General features: G+C 32.6%; 1 protein-coding gene across 1 annotated transcript in view; it reads right to left on the bottom strand.

The window, feature by feature from the left end:
- Positions 1-15,663, bottom strand: part of LOC145898112 (CUB and sushi domain-containing protein 3-like) — a 30,378-nt gene that overhangs the window by 8,319 nt on the left and 6,396 nt on the right. Inside the window, exons 17-51 of the mRNA XM_082986549.1 lie at positions 15,393-15,575; positions 15,116-15,298; positions 14,843-15,025; positions 14,566-14,748; positions 14,289-14,471; positions 14,012-14,194; positions 13,739-13,921; positions 13,204-13,392; positions 11,739-11,921; positions 11,497-11,679; positions 11,247-11,429; positions 10,980-11,171; positions 10,070-10,252; positions 8,710-8,892; positions 8,434-8,616; positions 8,158-8,340; positions 7,882-8,064; positions 7,606-7,788; positions 7,332-7,508; positions 6,934-7,110; positions 6,640-6,822; positions 6,389-6,571; positions 6,147-6,329; positions 5,902-6,084; positions 5,635-5,826; positions 5,344-5,532; positions 4,608-4,790; positions 4,287-4,469; positions 4,031-4,213; positions 3,792-3,974; positions 1,641-1,823; positions 1,087-1,269; positions 810-992; positions 533-715; positions 256-438 (exon numbers count right to left, since the gene is read on the bottom strand). Of these exons, the coding sequence (XP_082842675.1) occupies positions 256-438; positions 533-715; positions 810-992; positions 1,087-1,269; positions 1,641-1,823; positions 3,792-3,974; positions 4,031-4,213; positions 4,287-4,469; positions 4,608-4,790; positions 5,344-5,532; positions 5,635-5,826; positions 5,902-6,084; positions 6,147-6,329; positions 6,389-6,571; positions 6,640-6,822; positions 6,934-7,110; positions 7,332-7,508; positions 7,606-7,788; positions 7,882-8,064; positions 8,158-8,340; positions 8,434-8,616; positions 8,710-8,892; positions 10,070-10,252; positions 10,980-11,171; positions 11,247-11,429; positions 11,497-11,679; positions 11,739-11,921; positions 13,204-13,392; positions 13,739-13,921; positions 14,012-14,194; positions 14,289-14,471; positions 14,566-14,748; positions 14,843-15,025; positions 15,116-15,298; positions 15,393-15,575 (6,423 nt within the window). The remainder of the gene's footprint in view (positions 1-255; positions 439-532; positions 716-809; positions 993-1,086; positions 1,270-1,640; positions 1,824-3,791; positions 3,975-4,030; positions 4,214-4,286; positions 4,470-4,607; positions 4,791-5,343; positions 5,533-5,634; positions 5,827-5,901; positions 6,085-6,146; positions 6,330-6,388; positions 6,572-6,639; positions 6,823-6,933; positions 7,111-7,331; positions 7,509-7,605; positions 7,789-7,881; positions 8,065-8,157; positions 8,341-8,433; positions 8,617-8,709; positions 8,893-10,069; positions 10,253-10,979; positions 11,172-11,246; positions 11,430-11,496; positions 11,680-11,738; positions 11,922-13,203; positions 13,393-13,738; positions 13,922-14,011; positions 14,195-14,288; positions 14,472-14,565; positions 14,749-14,842; positions 15,026-15,115; positions 15,299-15,392; positions 15,576-15,663) is intronic.

The raw sequence follows: 15,663 nt of genomic DNA, 5'->3' as shown, positions 1-15,663 counted from the left end.
TGTAAACTGGCCACTGCTCTGGCATGTAGCAGTGTCTGAACCATCCAATCTGTAACCACTATTGCATGTATATGTAACCACTTCATTTACATCATAAATAACTGGATTATTAACTGGTGTAAATACTCCGTTGGTTAAAGTAGGTGGTTGAGTGCAAACTAAAATTCACAAAAAATACATTATTTCAAAAAGAAAATACTATACATTATTTCCCTTTTTGATTATTTGCTGGAAATAAAAACACAACTATTTTACCTTGGGTACAAGTTGCAGATAAAGATGTAAACTGGCCACTGCTCTGGCATGTAACAGTGTCTGAACCATCCAATCTGTAACCACTATTGCATGTATATGTAACCACTTCATTTACATCATAAATAACTGGATTATTAACTGGTGTAAATACTCCGTTGGTTAAAGTTGGTGGTTGAGTGCAAACTAAAATTCACAAAAAATACATTATTTAAAAAAAAATACTATACATTATTTCCCTTTAAATTTTTTGCTGGAAATAAAAACACAAATATTTTACCTTGGGTACAAGTTGCAGATAAAGATGTAAACTGGCCACTGCTCTGGCATGTAACAGTGTCTGAACCATCCAATCTGTAACCACTATTGCATGTATATGTAACCACTTCATTTACATCATAAATAACTGGATTATTAACTGGTGTAAATACTCCATTGGTTAAAGTTGGTGGTTGAGTGCAAACTAAAATTCACAAAAAATACATTATTTAAAAAAAAATACTATACATTATTTCCCTTTAAATTTTTTGCTGGAAATAAAAACACAAATATTTTACCTTGGGTACAAGTTGCAGATAAAGATGTAAACTGGCCACTGCTCTGACATGTAACAGTGTCTGAACCATCCAATCTGTAACCACTATTGCATGTATATGTAACCACTTCATTTACATCATAAATAACTGGATTATTAACTGGTGTAAATACTCCGTTGGTTAAAGTAGGTGGTTGAGTGCAAACTAAAATTCACAAAAAATACATTCTTTAAAAAAAAATACTATACATTATTTCCCTTCAAATTTTTTGCTGGAAATAAAAACACAAATATTTTACCTTGGGTACAAGTTGCAGATAAAGATGTAAACTGGCCACTGCTCTGGCATGTAACAGTGTCTGAACCATCCAATCTGTAACCACTATTGCATGTATATGTAACCACTTCATTTACATCATAAATAACTGGATTATTAACTGGTGTAAATACTCCATTGGTTAAAGTTGGTGGTTGAGTGCAAACTAAAATTCACAAAAAATACATTATTTAAAAAAAAATACTATACATTATTTCCCTTTAAATTTTTTGCTGGAAATAAAAACACAAATATTTTACCTTGGGTACAAGTTGCAGATAAAGATGTAAACTGGCCACTGCTCTGGCATGTAACAGTGTTTGAACCATCCAATCTGTAACCACTATTGCATGTATATGTAACCACTTCATTCACATCATAAATAACTGGATTATTAACTGGTGTAAATACTCCATTGGTTAAAGTAGGTGGTTCACTGCAAACTAAAATTCACAAAAAATACATTATTTTCAAAAAAAAACAAAACATTATTTCCCTTTTAACTTTTTGCTGGAAATATAAACACAAATATTTTACCTTGGGTACAAGTTGCAGATAACGATGTAAACTGACCACTGCTCTGGCATGTAACAGTGTCTGAACCATCGAGTCTGTAACCACTATTGCATGTATATGTTACCACTTCATTTACATCATAAATAACTGGATTATTAACTGGTACAAATGCTCCATTGGTCAAAGTTGGAGGTTGAGTGCAAACTAAAATATCAAACACAAATTTATGCAGAAAGTTATACATTAAACTCTGATTGAAATTTGTTCTGAGGAGAGTGATTGGACTACTAAATCAATAACAATTACGTTTTTAGTATGTACAGGACATCCAGTTAATTGCAACTTGAATTTGCCAAGTTTTTAGTGCAATTAACCATTTATAACTGCACAGATTATTTTCTGCAATGATAACACACACTCAATGCATAATTGCCCTTGCCTAGGCATGATCGACTGTATGTGATATCCTTAATCTAGGCTATTGTATATCGAACAAGAGTTGCATTGTCTGCACAGCCAAGGCATTAATGCTAAGCTGGATCAAAGTCACTTTTTCCTGACAAATCGAATTGAAATAAGAAACATAACGTCCATTTTGAACTTACAACAAAATTTATACTTCCCCTGACTCAAATAATGTTGTTGTTAAGACATTCATCTGCAGCAAAACATAGTCTCTCACTTTTTTGTGAGGCTTTTTCTCAATTCAGATATTATGGCACATTAATCATAACAAATTCTTTAGAGAGTAAATGCAGGTTTATCTTTGACTTCTAATGTTAAATAATTTGTTTGCTAGGTAATGACATTTTAAATTTTAAAATTTTGCAGTTCAAACAATTAATCATAAATAAATGCTGGCCTATGCTCAACAAACAGGACAATTGGTCATGTCATGTCGTCGATAAAGTAAAACATATATAGCAAATGCAATTATCAAATTCTCGGCTAACAAATTTAAATAATAGTGGAAAATAAGGAGTCTGTTTAAACTAAAAGTGGAAAATTAGATAAAAAAGGTTGAGAACCACTATTTTAGACATTGTACTTTTTGTTGTACCAACTCAAAGAGCTTATAGCAGATAAAAACGTATAGCTAGTTAGTAAAAATGCAAGTATAGTTGCCAGTACATCAAAGCACTTTGTATAGTACAAAGCATGACTATTTTACTTAAAATTGGGCTGACCACACTGGTGGCATTAATACTAAAATTTGTTGCTTGTTGAGTGATAGCAATCATGTGCAAAATGTAAGAAACTGTAGTGTAAACGAGCCTTTCACCTTTGAAATTCTACTCATTTATTATGCAATTGGGCATTATGCGATAAAACCAGTGTATTTTTCAAGAATGATATGCTATAGTTTAGGATGTACAACCCCTATGCAATAAATTGGATTATGCCATCAACTATCAGGTACCATAATTTCGAAACCATACAGCTAGCATTTTTCCTGGTGAAGATTATTAAATATTTGTCTTTCAAGCAGAAGGGTAAAAATGACCAGAGGAAAGCACACTACTATGCTTTAAAATGTCAAATGGTGATCAGCAGATATGTATTCTCTCACAACCTTTCTGTTAAAAATGTTTGCAGCAAATAATGTTGCATGTCCATAAAATACAGGAAGGTTCCTTCAAAGTGTTGCAAAGAAGAATTTCAGTCTTTAGATTTGTAAATGACAATGACCAGATGGTAGATTAGGAGATCAAATTTTGCAGACATCACAAAAACAGCCAGAAATATACGTCATACAATGACATTTGAAAAAAAAAGTAAGTCTTGCAACATTATCAGTTTTGGGCAGTTGCATTTAAATGTTTTGTTCATTAGCAAGTAATGGGTCATATCAAGCAAAGAATACAAAAATGTGTTTAAATGACAAATCCATAAAGCACTTAACACTGAAAAAAATTTTTCTTCTAACTACATAATTTTCTTCAAATCATGATCAGCTATTATACCAATTAACAAAATTATCTCCAGAACTATGCGATGTGCTGTAATTATATGATAATACAAAAATTTTTTCACCAAAACCTGTAAATTTGCCTGATATCACAAGTTGGAAATTATTGCAAGTTCCTTCTAAATATCATTTAGATAAAATGTTTCAATTAGGTAAAATGTAATTGACATCCAAGTTGTTAAATCGTATAACATAACACTCACTTTGAACACATACTGCTGTCAAACTTGTAAATGAGCCATCACTCTGACATGTGACAGTCTCATCTCCATTTAGATCGTATCCACTTTTACAAGTATAAGAAATAATTTCACCAATAGAATAATTGGGTGGGTCATGGACAGGAAGATATTGTCCATTATTAAGTGTAGGTGGATCAATGCAAACTGTGTAAAACAGAAATTTAACTCTTTTCAACTAATTTTCATTTCACAAAGTATACCTTGAGTGCATGATGCTGAAAGTGATGTAAATTCACCACTGCTCTCACAAGTTATGGTATGGAGTCCGTTTAAAATAAAACCATCATTGCAGGAATAAGACAAAATGTCATTAATGTCATAAAATAAGGGTGAATGTACCGGTGAAAAATATCCATTGTTTAAGTTTGGTGGGTTTGTGCAACCTATATTCAAGTTGAAACTTTTGTATGTAAAAGAGTGATTTAATTCATGTCAATTTAACCCAAGTAAATTTACCTAATGTACAAACAGCTGCAAACTGTGAAAATTCTAAATTAACCATGCACACAACAGTGTCTGACCCATCAAGGCGATATCCATCATTGCAAGTGTATGTAATGACATCATTAACTTCATAATAAGCAGGGCTATTAACTGGTGCAAAAACACCATTTTGAAGAGAAGGTGGGTCGAAGCAAACTAAACATAACACACATTTCAATAAGAGTAAATAAGGAAAAAATTATCATCAATCACAACTTATAGATTCACAGATATTTGACAAAAGTGGTCAAACATATATTTTATATCAACTAAAAGTCAGTGATTGTATATTACCTGGAGTGCAAATAGCAGTCAATACAGAGAACTGTCCATCGCTTTGACATGTAACTACATCTGATCCATCCAATCTATAACCACTGTTGCAAGTGTATGTTACCACTTCATTGGTATCATAAATCAGAAGATTGTTAACAGGTGTAAATACCCCATTAGTAAGTGTTGGTGGATCAGTGCAAACTAAACAATTTATAAATTGTTACTGATGCTGCCATGCATATTTATTGCTGAATACTGCCCTTCTGGCAAACTTTATTTTATTAACGTTTCTCAACGTTTCGGTTGTTATGCAACAGCCTTCATCAGGAGGTAAGTAATGTAAGTTTAAAAAAGTGGACACAGTTGAGACACAAAAACAAAGAAAATACGCTACAAAAGAAGAAGCGAAAAAACGATAAGAAAGGGTTTTTGTGCCTCAACTGTGTCCACTTTTTTAAACTTACATTACTTACCTCCTGATGAAGGCTGTTGCATAACAACCGAAACGTTGAGAAACGTTAATAAAATAAAGTTTGCCAGAAGGGCAGTATTCAGCAATAAACAATTTATATTCAGTGATAATTAGCCTGGATTAAATTAGGAAGAAAAATCTTCATTTTGCCAAATTCTAGATTTGTTATAATTCATCACTAAACATATCTCATGTATTGTTTGGATCACAAAATGAGAAAACATAACCTACCAAATTCAATGTCTACATAGGTTTCCAATTATATTAAGAATTACGACTTACTTCTTGCACAGGTTGCAGTTGTTGTTGAAAACATACCATCAGCCCCACATAAAATGGTGCTTGCCCCATCTAGTCTATACCCGGGATTACACGAATACGTAACAACATCATCCACATTGTATATGGGTGGATCATATAGAGGTGCAAACTCTCCATTAGAAATAGTTGCGGGATTCTCACATACAGTGACTAAAAATTTCATTACACAATATAAAAACTCATTCTGTTACTTTTGACAATATATTTCAGTTTCAAAACTTATGAAAAACTATACATAAAACAACAATGCACCTTGTTCACAATTCGCTGAAAGACTTGCGAATTCTCCGCTTATCAGACAATTAATTGTACTGCTTCCAACTAAGTTATATCCTGGGTTACAGCTGTACGTGACAATTTCATCAACCCCATAAACTGATGGGTTTCTCACAGGTGTAAATTTTCCATTTTCAAGTAATGGTGGATTGGAGCAAGATGTGCTTGCTTTGTTTAAAACAAAAAATTACCAGTGAATCAATTTATACGGACCGCAAATTATTGTTATCATTAGATATTTACCTTGATTACATACTGCCGAAAAAGAAGAAAATTCTCCATTGCTTTCACAAACAATTGTGCCTAAACCCGAAAGTTCAAACCCACTGTTACATGTGTAGGTCACAACATCATTTACATAAAACACATCTTGAACTGGAGAATAGTCACCATTATTCAACAAAGGTGGTGTGGTACAAACAGTGACTGCAAAAAACAAAAACCTTAAAAAATAAAACTACACTGTATAATTTGTATTGACAGTCTACCTTTTGTACAAGAAGCAAATAGAGATGAAAACTGACCATCATCTTGACAAGTTACAGAATCATGACCATCTAACCTATATTCACTGTTACAAGTGTACGTAACCACTTCATTTATGTCATAAATTCCTGTATCGTGAACAGGTGAAAATGCTCCATTCACCAGAGGAGGTGGATTTGAACAAACTACAAATAGTATTTCGCAATATTATATCTTGTTTACCCACACAATAAAACTCAGAAACCTTTCAAGCAGGTTGCCAATAATAAAGAAAACTGTCCATCCATTTGACATGTAATTGTGTCTGAACCATCAAGTTTATAACCAGTATCGCATGTATACACAACCTGTTCACTCTGCTGATAAATTGATGGATCTCTTATAGGAGTAAACTGACCATTCTCAAGACCAGGCACGACTTCACAAACTAAAATAAAGTTAAGGTTTCTTAGAACTTAACATCTGGATAGTGCAACATTTCCATCAAAAAATTACCATCAAGGCATGTAGCCAAAAGAGGAGTAAATTGGCCATTTGCTTGACATGTTGTTGTACTTGCACCATCCAAAACATAGCCAGAATCACAAGTATAAGTTATTGTTTCTTCAATATCATAAATCAAAGGATCTGGTTTTGGTGAAAAATTTCCATTTTGAAGAGATGTTGGATTCTCGCAAACTAAAATTTGGCACAGAAAACATATGGTTATACATCAACAAATATAATGCATCTTTTACAATTCACTGACAAGTTTGCATGTTTATAAAATTGGTCACAAATTTTCAGTACCTTTCACACATACTGATGTTAGTTGCGTAAAATCACCATTGTTAAGACATGTAACTGTTGAAGAGCCGTCTAACTTGTATCCAGTATCACATGAATATGTTACTACATCATTTACATCATATGTTTCACTTGAAGGAGTATATTCTCCATTGACCAACTCAGGTGGAACACTGCAAACTATGGAAACAATACATTTTTGATATGTTTAATAAAGTTTATATTCTTATGGAAGACAATTTTGAACTCTGACGGCAGATAGTAAAATTTTTAGGAATTGCAATGTGAGCAAACCTCTTTGCATTATGCTGAACATGAAGCTTTATATTAAATACAACTACACAAGGCATTTAATATAGCATCATGCGCTTAATGGTTTATAGAAATGAACATGGGATTACCTATCTGACATGTTGCCTGTAAGGGTGAATATGTACCATCATCTAAGCAGGTGACGAAAGTGCCGCCAGAAATTTCATATCCAGATCTACATGAATAGGTAACTTTTTCCCCAATATCGTAAAGTACTTGAACAGGTGTAAACTGCCCATTAGAAAGTGTTGGTGGATCTCTGCACACTGAAAAATTATGATTTGTGTTTTCTAATACTTAAAATTGACAAAAAATTTAGATGTAGATCAACATTCCATTAACATTTTCAGTAATTTTGCATACCTTGTGTACAAGTTGCAGATAAAGATGTAAACTGGCCACTGCTCTGGCATGTAACAGTGTCTGAACCATCAAGTCTGTAACCACTATTGCATGTATATGTCACCACTTCATTTACATCATAAATAACTGGATTACGAACTGGTGTAAATGCTCCATTGGTTAAAGTAGGTGGTTCAGTGCAAACTAAAATTCACAACATTTATGTTATTCAACAAAAAAGATACTTGAAACTGATTCCTTTTTTAGTTTTGTAAAAATAAAATAAACTTGTTTTACCTTGGGTACAAGTTGCAGATAACGATGTAAACTGACCACTGCTCTGGCATGTAACAGTGTCTGAACCATCGAGTCTGTAACCACTATTGCATGTATATGTCACCACTTTATTTACATCATAAATAACTGGATTATTAACTGGTGTAAATACTCCATTGGTTAAAGTTGGTGGTTGAGTGCAAACTAAAATTCACAACATATATGTTATTCAACAAAAAAGATACTTGAAACTGATTCCTTTTTTAGTTTTGTAAAAATAAAATAAACTTGTTTCACCTTGGGTACAAGTTGCAGATAACGATGTAAACTGGCCACTGCTCTGACATGTAACAGTGTCTGAACCATCCAGTCTATAACCACTATTACATGTATATGTCACCACTTCATTTACATCATAAATAACTGGATTATTAACAGGTGTAAATACTCCATTGGTTAAAGTTGGTGGTTGAGTGCAAACTAAAATTCACAACATATATGTTATTTAACAAAAAAAGATATTTTATACAATTTCCTCTTTTACTTTGCAATAATAAAATAAACTTGTTTCACCTTGGGTACAAGTTGCAGATAAAGATGTAAACTGGCCACTGCTCTGACATGTAACAGTATCTGAACCATCCAATCTGTAACCACTATTGCATGTATACGCCACCACTTCATTTACATCATAAATAACTGGATTATTAACAGGTGTAAATACTCCATTGGTTAAAGTTGGTGGTTGAGTGCAAACTAAAATTCACAACATATATGTTATTTAACAAAAAAAGATATTTTATACAATTTCCTCTTTTACTTTGCAATAATAAAATAAACTTGTTTCACCTTGGGTACAAGTTGCAGATAAAGATGTAAACTGGCCACTGCTCTGACATGTAACAGTATCTGAACCATCCAATCTGTAACCACTATTGCATGTATACGCCACCACTTCATTTACATCATAAATAACTGGATTATGAACTGGTGTAAATACTCCATTGGTTAAAGTAGGTGGTTCAGCGCAAACTAAAATCGGCATAAAAAATTTAATAATACAATCATTTGAGCTTTAGACATTTCCATTCTGGTTTTGCTTTTTTATTGCATGAAACAATGCACTATGTTAGTTCATCACCAATGGTAAACAAGCGAATCCATAACTTTCACCAGTTGGGAAGTGGGTATGGAACTCATGGATGTTTAAACTAAGGTTAGGTTGTACCACATTATTTTTTGTGGTTTATTGCTCAAATAAGCAAACCAAATACTTTTTCAAAATCTTTTACTAAATGTTACTTCAAAATTATGCTGGAATGCCAGTTATATACATGTTCCATTAAGGTAAAAAAAAATTTCGAATTTGTCAAACCCAATTACATTATACTCACTTTGAACACATATGGCTGTCAAACTTGTAAATGAGCCATCACTCTGACATGTGACAGTCTCATCTCCATTTAGCTCGTATCCACTTTTACAAGTATAAGAAATAATTTCACCAATAGAATAATTGGGTGGGTCATGGACAGGAAGATATTGTCCATTATTAAGTGTAGGTGGATCAATGCAAACTGTGTAAAACAGAAATTTAACTCTTTTCAACTAATTTTCATTGCACAAAGTATACCTTGAGTACATGATGCTGAAAGTGATGTAAATTCACCACTGCTCTCACAAGTTATGGTATGGAGTCCGTTTAAAATAAAACCATCATTGCAGGAATAAGACAAAATGTCATTGATGTCATAAAATAAGGGTGAATGTACCGGTGAAAAATATCCATTGTTTAAATTTGGTGGGTTCATGCAACCTATATTCAAGTTGAAACTTTTGTATGTAAAAGAGTAATTTAATTCATGTCAATTTAACCCAAGTAAATTTACCTAATGTACAAACCGCTGCAAACTGTGAAAATTCTAAATTGACCATGCACACAACAGTGTCTGACCCATCAAGGCGATATCCATCATTGCAAGTGTATGTAATGACATCATTAACTTCATAATAAGCAGGGCTATTAACTGGTGCAAAAACACCATTTTGAAGAGAAGGTGGGTCGAAGCAAACTAAACATAACACACATTTCAATAAGAGTAAATAAGGAGAAAATTATCATCAATCACAACTTTAGATTCACAGATGTTTGACAAAAGTGGTCAAACATATATTTTATATCAACTAAAAGTCAGTGATTGTATATTACCTGGAGTGCAAATAGCAGACAATACAGAGAACTGTCCATCGCTTTGACATGTAACTACATCTGATCCATCCAATCTATAACCACTGTTGCAAGTGTATGTTACCACTTCATTGGTATCATAAATCAGAAGATTGTTAACAGGTGTAAATGCCCCATTAGTAAGTGTTGGTGGATCAGTGCAAACTAAACAATTTATAAATTGTTACTGATGCTACCATGCATATTTATTGCTGAATACTGCCCTTCTGGTAAACTTTACTTTAATGACGTTTCTCAACGTTTCGGTTGTTATGCAACAGCCTTCATTAGGAGGTAAGAAATGTAAGTTTAAAAAAGTGGACACAGTTAAGGCTGTTGCATAACAGCCGAAACGTTGAGAAACGTCAATAAAATAAAGTTTACCAGAAGGGCAGTATTCAGCAATAAACAATTTATATTCAGTGATAATTAGCCTGTATTAAATTAGGAAGAAAAATCTTTATTTTGTCAAATTCTAGATATGTTATAAATTATCACTAAACATATCTCATGTATTGTTTGGATCACAAAATGAGGGAACATAACCTACCAAATTCACTGTCTAAATAGGTTTCCAATTATATTAGGAATTACGACTTACTTCTTACACAGGTTGCAGTTGTTGTTGAAAACATACCATCAGCCCCACATAAAATGGTGCTTGCCCCATCTAGTCTATACCCGGGATTACACGAATACATAACAACATCATCCACATTGTATATGGGTGGATCATATAGAGGTTCAAACTCTCCATTAGAAATAGTTGCGGGATTCTCACATACAGTGACTAAAAATTTCATTACACAATATAAAAACTCATTCTGTTACTTTTGACAATATATTTCTGTTTCAAAACTTATGAAAAACTATACATAAAACAACAATGCACCTTGTTCACAATTCGCTGAAAGACTTGCAAATTCTCCACTTATCAGACAATTAATTGTACTGCTTCCAACTAAGTTATATCCTGGGTTACAGCTGTACGTGACAATTTCATCAACCCCATAAACTGATGGGTTTCTCACAGGTGTAAATTTTCCATTTTCAAGTAATGGTGGATTGGAACAAGATGTGCTTGCTTTGTTTAAAACAAAAAATTACCAATGAATCAAATTATACGGACCGCAAATTATTGTTATTATTAGATATTTACCTTGATTACATACTGCCGAAAAAGAAGAAAATTCTCCATTGCTTTCACAAACAATTGTGCCTAAACCCGAAAGTTCAAACCCACTGTTACATGTGTAGGTCACAACATCATTTACATAAAACACATCTTGAAGTGGAGAATAGTCACCATTATTCAACAAAGGTGGTGTGGTACAAACAGTGACTGTAAGATTAAAAACAAAAACCTTAAAAAATAAAACTACACTGTATAATTTGTATTGACAGTCTACCTTTTGTACAAGAAGCAAATAGAGATGAAAACTGACCATCATCTTGACAAGTTACAGAATCATGACCATCTAACCTATATTCACTGTTACAAGTGTACGTGACCACTTCATTTATGTCATAAATTCCTGTATCGTGAACAGGTGAAAATGCTCCATTCATCAGAGAAGGTGGATTTGAACAAACTACAAATAGTATTTCGCAATAATATATCTTGTTTACCCACACAATAAAACTCAGAAACCTTTCAAGCAGGTTGCCAATAATAAAGAAAACTGTCCATCCATTTGACATGTAATTGTGTCTGAACCATCAAGTTTATAACCAGTATCGCATGTATACACAACCTGTTCACTCTGCTGATAAATTGATGGATCTCTTATAGGAGTAAACTGACCATTCTCAAGACCAGGCACGACTTCACAAACTAAAATAAAGTTAAGGTTTCTTAGAACTTAACATCTGGATAGTGCAACATTTCCATCAAAGAATTACCTTCAAGGCATGTAGCCAAAAGAGGAGTAAATTGGCCATTTGCTTGACATGTTGTTGTACTTGCACCATCCAAAACATAGCCAGAATCACAAGTATAAGTTATTGTTTCTTCAATATCATAAATCAAAGGATCTGGTTTTGGTGAAAAATTTCCATTTTGAAGAGATGTTGGATTCTCGCAAACTAAAATTTGGCACAGAAAACATATGGTTATACATCAACAAATATAATGCACCTTTTACAATTCACTGAAATGTTGCATATTTACAAAATTGGTCACAAATTTTCAGTACCTTTCACACATACTGATGTTAGTTGGGTAAAATCACCATTGTTAAGACATGTAACTGTTGAAGAGCCGTCTAACTTGTATCCAGTATCACATGAATATGTTACTACATCATTTACATCATATGTTTCACTTGAAGGAGTATATTCTCCATTGACCAACTCAGGTGGAACACTGCAAACTAGTTTAAAGAATTGCCATAAAAAAATTGGAACAACCAGGCATCTACAATGCCAATCTATTTTAGTCACTAAAACATAAAATCACTATCTAGACAAAATTTGTAAAAGTAGATCTTTGTGTCAGGAGCTAACATAAAAATATATAATTGCTTATAAAAAGAGATTCCCAATTTTTTTCTTGTGATCGCTTTCAAATAATTCAAATGAAATTAAACAAAAATTCAAATGAAATTTTCTGTGACCCTTTTTGTAAAAGTTCTCTAAATTGTAGATATTTAAACAAACTTTTAATGAAATGACTTCACAGACTATGTAGTGGTGCAGCTTACATGTCTGGAAGAATGGTTTGTGAAATAGTACAGTTATATATGTATCTTGTGTATTACTGGAATTCTTTGAAACCCATACTATTTTTCATGCGACCCCAGCTGGGTCACAAACTCTATTTAAGTAACCCTGGACAATACAGAACATTGGTACAAATAAAACTTCTGCCAGGAATAAGTAACATACAATAACATAGGGACACAAAAATTTTAGTTTTTTAACTCAAGGTTTAATATCTGCATTTTGGTAATAATCTTTTAGCATAAATTAGTTTACAAAATTTATGCTTTATCTTGAAAACTTTTTAAAATGTATGAGTAATTATGTAAACATGGTTTCTTCAAGAATAGTTGTGCAAAAAGACAACAACAAACCAAGCATATTTGATTAGTCTGTAAATAATTTTTGTGCTGTACCTCGTACACAGACTGCTTCTAAGGTACTAAAAGAGCCTTCAATTAAACATGATACAGTTGGCGTTCCATCAATGCGATATCCAGATCGACATGAGTAAGTTACAATTGCCTCAACGTCATATAAAGCTGGAATTTGAACTGGAGTAAACTGTCCATTGGAGAGTGTTGGTGGATCTTTACACTGTATTTCTGTGAACAGAATATAATGTGGCTAATTCAACAAATGTGCCAAAAACTTGTAATAATCATATAATAAGATCTTTGAACCTTTGATTTGAAAAACAATAAATTGAGTAACTATAAATTGCATTTTGAAAAACGAGTAATTTATAACTCTGACAGTAAATAGTAGAAACACCAAATTTACAAACTACAAAAAAACAAAAGTAACAAAAGACATAAATTTCAGAATATATTTGTTTGTTCAAAAAATTTACGTAACTAACAAAATTTCACATAATAAAACAAATCAGCATGGAAATATAGGAATATTCGAAGTTTTGTTTCATTATTACAGAAATTATAAAATAATCACCTGGATCACAAGTTGCAGATAAAGATGTGAACTGACCACTGCTCTGGCATGTAACAGTGTCTGAACCATCCAATCTGTAACCACTATTGCATGTATATGTAACCACTTCATTTACATCATAAATAACTGGATTATAAACTGGTGTAAATACTCCATTGGTTAAAGTTGGTGGTTGAGTGCAAACTAAAATTCACAAAAAATATTAAATTACAAAAAAGTACTATACATTATTTCCCTTTTAAATTTTGCTTGAAAAAAACACAAATTTTTCACCTTGGGTACAAGTTGCAGATAAAGATGTAAACTGGCCACTGCTCTGGCATGTAACAGTGTCTGAACCATCCAATCTGTAACCACTATTGCATGTATATGTCACCACTTCATTTACATCATAAATAACTGGATTATAAACTGGTGTAAATACTCCATTGGTTAAAGTTGGTGGTTGAGTGCAAACTAAAATTCACAAAAAAATACATCATTTTATAAACAAGTATCTTTACACTATGTCATTTTTAGTTTTTGTTTGAATAAAATTAGTATGTCTTACCTTGGGTACACGTTGCAGATAAAGATGTAAACTGGCCACTGCTCTGGCATGTAACAGTGTCTGAACCATCCAATCTGTAACCACTATTGCATGTATATGTCACCACTTCATTTACATCATAAATAACTGGATTATTAACTGGTTTAAATACTCCGTTGGTTAAAGTTGGTGGTTGAGTGCAAACTAAAATTCACAAAAAAATACATCATTTTACAAACAAGTATCTTTATACTATGTCATTTTTAGTTTTTGTTTGAATAAAATTAGTATGTCTTACCTTGGGTACACGTTGCAGATAAAGATGTAAACTGGCCACTGCTCTGGCATGTAACAGTGTCTGAACCATCCAATCTGTAACCACTATTGCATGTATATGTCACCACTTCATTTACATCATAAATAACTGGATTATTAACTGGTTTAAATACTCCATTGGTTAAAGTTGGTGGTTGAGTGCAAACTAAAATTCACAAAAAAATACATCATTTTATAAACAAGTATCTTTATACTATGTCATTTTTAGTTTTTGTTTGAATAAAATTAGTATGTCTTACCTTGGGTACACGTTGCAGATAAAGATGTAAACTGGCCACTGCTCTGGCATGTAACAGTGTCTGAACCATCCAATCTGTAACCACTATTGCATGTATATGTCACCACTTCATTTACATCATAAATAACTGGATTATTAACCGGTGTAAATACTCCGTTGGTTAAAGTAGGTGGTTGAGTGCAACCTAAAATTCACAAAAAATATTAAATTACAAAAAAGTACTATACATTATTTCCCTTTTAAATTTTGCTTGAAAAAAACACAAATTTTTCACCTTGGGTACAAGTTGCAGATAAAGATGTAAACTGGCCACTGCTCTGGCATGTTACAGTGTTTGAACCATCCAATCTGTAACCACTATTGCATGTATATGTCACCACTTCATTTACATCATAAATAACTGGATTATTAACTGGTTTAAATACTCCGTTGGTTAAAGTTGGTGGTTGAGTGCAAACTAAAATTCACAAAAAAATACATCATTTTATAAACAAGTATCTTTATACTATGTCATTTTTAGTTTTTGTTTGAATAAAATTAGTATGTCTTACCTTGGGTACATGTTGCAGATAAAGATGTAAACTGACCACTGCTCCGGCATGTAACAGTGTCTGAACCATCCAATCTGTAACCACTATTGCATGTATATGTAACCACTTCATTTACATCATAAATAACTGGATTACGAACTGGTGTGAATGCTCCATCGGTTAAAGTAGGTGGTTGACTGCATACTAAAATTCACAAAAATATTTTATTTTAATTAAATATTTGTACAGTGTACGATATGCCTTCATTTATTGTCATATTAAGGAATAAAAT

The sequence above is a fragment of the Ascidia mentula genome, chromosome 4 (assembly GCF_947561715.1).
Source record: "Ascidia mentula chromosome 4, kaAscMent1.1, whole genome shotgun sequence".
Taxonomy (NCBI): domain Eukaryota; kingdom Metazoa; phylum Chordata; class Ascidiacea; order Phlebobranchia; family Ascidiidae; genus Ascidia; species Ascidia mentula.
Note: the sequence above shows the minus strand (reverse complement) of the source record. Positions and strands in the feature narration are given on the sequence as shown.